This window comes from Meleagris gallopavo, chromosome 2, assembly GCF_000146605.3.
Source record: "Meleagris gallopavo isolate NT-WF06-2002-E0010 breed Aviagen turkey brand Nicholas breeding stock chromosome 2, Turkey_5.1, whole genome shotgun sequence".
Classification (NCBI taxonomy): Eukaryota; Metazoa; Chordata; class Aves; order Galliformes; family Phasianidae; genus Meleagris; species Meleagris gallopavo.
This window is the reverse complement of record NC_015012.2, coordinates 37,988,063-37,992,122: the sequence shown is the minus strand read 5'-3', so window position 1 is coordinate 37,992,122 and position 4,060 is coordinate 37,988,063. Positions and strand designations below refer to the sequence as shown.

Sequence of the window (4,060 nt, the reverse complement as noted above, 5' to 3'; positions counted from 1 at the left end):
ATTGTGATGCCAAATAAAATAAACTAATCTCTTTGAGAACTTTCCAAGAGCTTCCCAGCTATTGGATGGGAAATAGCATATGTAAACAATGATACATTAATTAGTGTTGAATGATGCCATGTGAACCCAGAGGGCTTCAATTAATATGAAGTGAGTCTATGATGTTCATGTTTTATAACAAATAAGTTGAAAGGCTTATGGTAAAGCCTGCATGTGCTAATGACACCAGTTATTTAAGTAAATTTGTTTTGTACATTGCTGGGCATTATGCAAAGAATATTCAATGGGCTGAATCCTAAGCTTGATTCTTCATTGTTGTTTAGTTTTAAGCAAAATGTCTATTGGCTTTGATAAGACCTTTGTTTAAATAAAGGAAATCACCTCAGGCATGACCCTTCTGGATATGTCTCATTGTCACGTTCAATATAGTTGTCTAAGCTCCTGTATTTGTGACATCCTGCTTCCTCTGGGCTCTCACAATATCATTCTCCCTCAAGTACTTGCCAGATTTTTGGATGTTTTCTCCAATTATTTGCTTAGACTGAGTTTGCCCAAAGCCAAGAAAGATGCTGAAGACTTCTCAGTATAGAAGGAGAAGCTGTGTTTTGCCACAGTCCCATTAATTGTTGAAAAGATTTGGAACCAGAAGGCGAGTTGGTATGGGCTGCATTTCCAAGTTGGCTGTGAAAGCCACAGATTCACACATGCCTTAAAGGCCAACCATTTTCCCAGCCCCAATGTAATGAGAAAACAACCTGGTGTGCCTCCCCTGCTGACTTTGCAGAAGTAACTAAGCCATGAGCTTTAACTCTCACCAATCTGGGAAAGTAAAACACGAAGGGCAGCAATGAAATCGTTAAAGAGATAGGAAACAAACTGGTGTTTGCCAAATGGAGAAGGGCCATATGACTAAGCCAATATTGTTTACTTAAACACTTCCCAAAGCCTGCTAAAGATAGTAAAGCATAAAAATAAACATGAGAGCTATCAAACTGAACTAAGAGTAGTCAACAAGCGTCTTTAGGGTAACAACATAAGGAAGCTGGTTTGGAGCTGTACATCTAAATAGGCTTTGTGCTAGCTTTTCTGGCCACTCAATATGAGGGATATTTTATGGACAGGAGAGTACACCCTGGGAACTGGGGAAAGATCCCAGTATCCTCCATTTGAAGTAGATTTTGTAAAGCACCTAATAATACCAGCATTAGGTAAAGTCCTAATAATACCATTACAGCTCTTTCTAGACTGCTCATACAGCATCAGATCTGAGTCAGAACAAAATTAAGGAGCATGAAGTAGAATTTGAATGTGGGAAACAGAAAAATCCCTGCAAACTCTGCAAAATATATGGAAACACATACAAATAGCAATTTCTGAATAGGTTTAACATTTCCATCTAACCTTATTCCTTTTGGAAATATTTTCTAGATTATTCAAGAGAGAAATCTAAAGTATTTCTGGGAAAAAATGCTTATGTAGTTTATAATTCTTCATTTTTTCGTAGCTTTCTGAGCGAAAACTAAGAGTTATCAAAAGCTGCATTCTTATTCCTGAATTTCTTCCTATTTATCGCCCTTTGACAAGTGGCTGACTCAACAGACAACTGAGAAAAGACTGAATAAATCTTCTCTGGGCGGTATTTTAAGTTGGAGTATTTTAAGAACTGCTATTACATTGCAGCTGAATATTCCAGCAGACTGTCTGACCCCTTTCTGAATCAGAGTGCCACCAGGCTAAATATTTGCACAAATTCCAAGTGTAGCCCTACAGATTCTGCATAGAGAAGAGCTGTTTTACATCCAAGTGAACAACTGCTCTTTACTCTGGCATTTGATCTGTAAAAAGTGCAATCTGTAGAAATGACACCAGAATGGGTACTGTCATTGTAGATTCAGTATAATCCATGTTTTCTCAAGTGTTTCTTTTAATAGTCATATTTCTTAACCCATGAACAGGTATACAACTGTATAGAGAGACCTCTCTCTATGCAGCGGGATCAATACATCTGAAATCTTACAAATGTTAAGGGCAAAGCAGAGGCATTTCAGAGCATTCAAAAGATTTGAACAAAAGTTGCTGAGCTGCTGTTAATGATACCAATTATCTGGGTTGGAATTTTTTGAGAGGAAACGTTAGTACTTCAAAAATACAAATAAGGTCATTGAAAGACTTTACCAGCTCAGCAAAATTTCTCACTCTTCCAGACATTCAAAAACCCAGACAAATTGATGTCTAGTCTGAGAGATTGCACTGAAAAGAAAGAGAGCTATTCAAAAAAGTTTACTGAATGTAAGTGAGGTAGATCATAACAGGTACCTGCTGTCCTTAGGGCAGTAGCAGGTAATGAAATTTGATTCTATAATCCTGCTTCTCTGAAGCATGCCCAGTCCCTAAAGAGCTTCTCTGTGACATGCAATCTAAAAGTGTGTTATCACAAGTCTCCTTACAATGATGAGTACCAAACCCCAGGACTACTGGAAAAAGAAACGACTTCTTTTTTTTCTCTAACTTGCAACAACAATGAAATGTAGTTTTCTGTTTATTTTGAAATGTGCTCTTGTGATCAGAGCACTGAGTTAATAGAACACATCAATGGGAACAAACTTGAAATCTATATCTTTCTGTTTGAGTACTTGTTCCGTTGCTAACTGACACCACTTATTCACACCTAAAGTTTTCACAAAATGAATTTTATTTGTATTGCACGTACAGAATGAAATACGGGAGTATTTCAGTATACAGGCTGATTGTGAGATTCACATGGAACTTTTGAGCAGCTGTTTGACCAGTGCTAAATACGCCTGTTGCCCTCAATGTATCTGTGGTCTTTTGTCATCCTCTCTTTACAGAGAATGGCAATTAAACTGTCAAGCCCTCCTGGGATGGGAAAGGGCTGGAGGAAAAGGAAACAGAAGGAAAACAGACAACTGATGACAGGAGACAAATGTGCCATGGACACGGGCTGGCCATTTGTTTCATCTGTCACAATGCCAGTACAAGGGGAATACCTGAACGCTAGCAGTGTCGATGGCAAATGACTTGCCTTAGTCCTTAGACTCACGTGCTCAGAAGAGAGGCAGTAGAGAAATTGTGAAGAACTTAATTATTTACTACTGAAGCACTGACCACAATTCAGGTCAACTCCTTAACTGTCTTCTCAGAACAGCTAAGGAAAGACATCCTTTAAATAACAATGATCAAGGGAACTTACAAACAGTGAAGAGTTCTTTATTCAATTCTCTCTGTTTCTTGCTTTTCTAAAAAGCATTTGTAATTTGGTAGAGGTTAGGAAAGAGGGGGGAAAAAGGAGAGAATAAAAGGAATAAAGGGAGAGAGGACTGTTTTTTTTCTTTCAGGTACCCTACAGCTGGTGAATGGTGAGGGCATACTGTGACCTTAATTGAACATTAGGATACATTTTTTGAGCACAATTACTAAATGAACAGAATAATTATCTTCCCAGCTAGGCAAGTATTTCTCGTGCCTGCGGGGAGTCTCGTTTAAGGGAAAGGCGCTCCGCATGGGGAGCAGTCCCTTCCCCACACAGGAGATAAGAGATGCCGTTCCCCCATACCACGCGGCTTTACTCAAGCGGGTCCACCACAGCTCCTCGTGTACATGGAGCTGGGAGAAAAAATACGAATTTGAAAACGCATCTCCAAGCCCCCGCTAGGACACGGGAGGCCTCGGAGCACCGCGCGTCTCTCCACCGGCGGAGCCGGGGGCTGACCACCCGGACTACAGCTCCCAGCGTCCTTTGCAAAGACGCGTTGCCGAGACAACGACCAAAGGGCCTACTCGGGGCGCGGGGGTGCCTGCCACCCTCCCGCAGCGTGGGCCGCGCTCCTCTCGCGAGAGCCACCCTTAAACTGCGGCAAACTCGCGCGAGAGAGGCCATCATGTCGGTGGCGTGCGGCGGCGATGGGCTGTTCGCGCTGGAGGTGCTGGTGGAGGCGGTGCGGGTGGCAGCCCCAGGCCCCGCGTTGCGTCCGGCCGTGGCGCTGCGCCTCCTCGGCTTCCCTACCCTTCTGCTGCGCCCCGCCCCCTCCGCACCGCTTCT

At 42.2% G+C, this 4,060-nt stretch overlaps 1 protein-coding gene across 1 annotated transcript in view; it reads left to right on the top strand.

Moving 5' to 3' along the window:
* The first annotated feature begins 3,274 nt into the window (after positions 1-3,274).
* Positions 3,275-4,060, top strand: part of MAP10 (microtubule associated protein 10) — a 2,883-nt gene continuing 2,097 nt past the window's right edge. The window contains 3 exon segments of the mRNA XM_019613516.2: positions 3,275-3,730; positions 3,732-3,831; positions 3,834-4,054. Of these exon segments, the coding sequence (XP_019469061.1) occupies positions 3,558-3,730; positions 3,732-3,831; positions 3,834-4,054 (494 nt within the window). The 5' untranslated portion in view covers positions 3,275-3,557.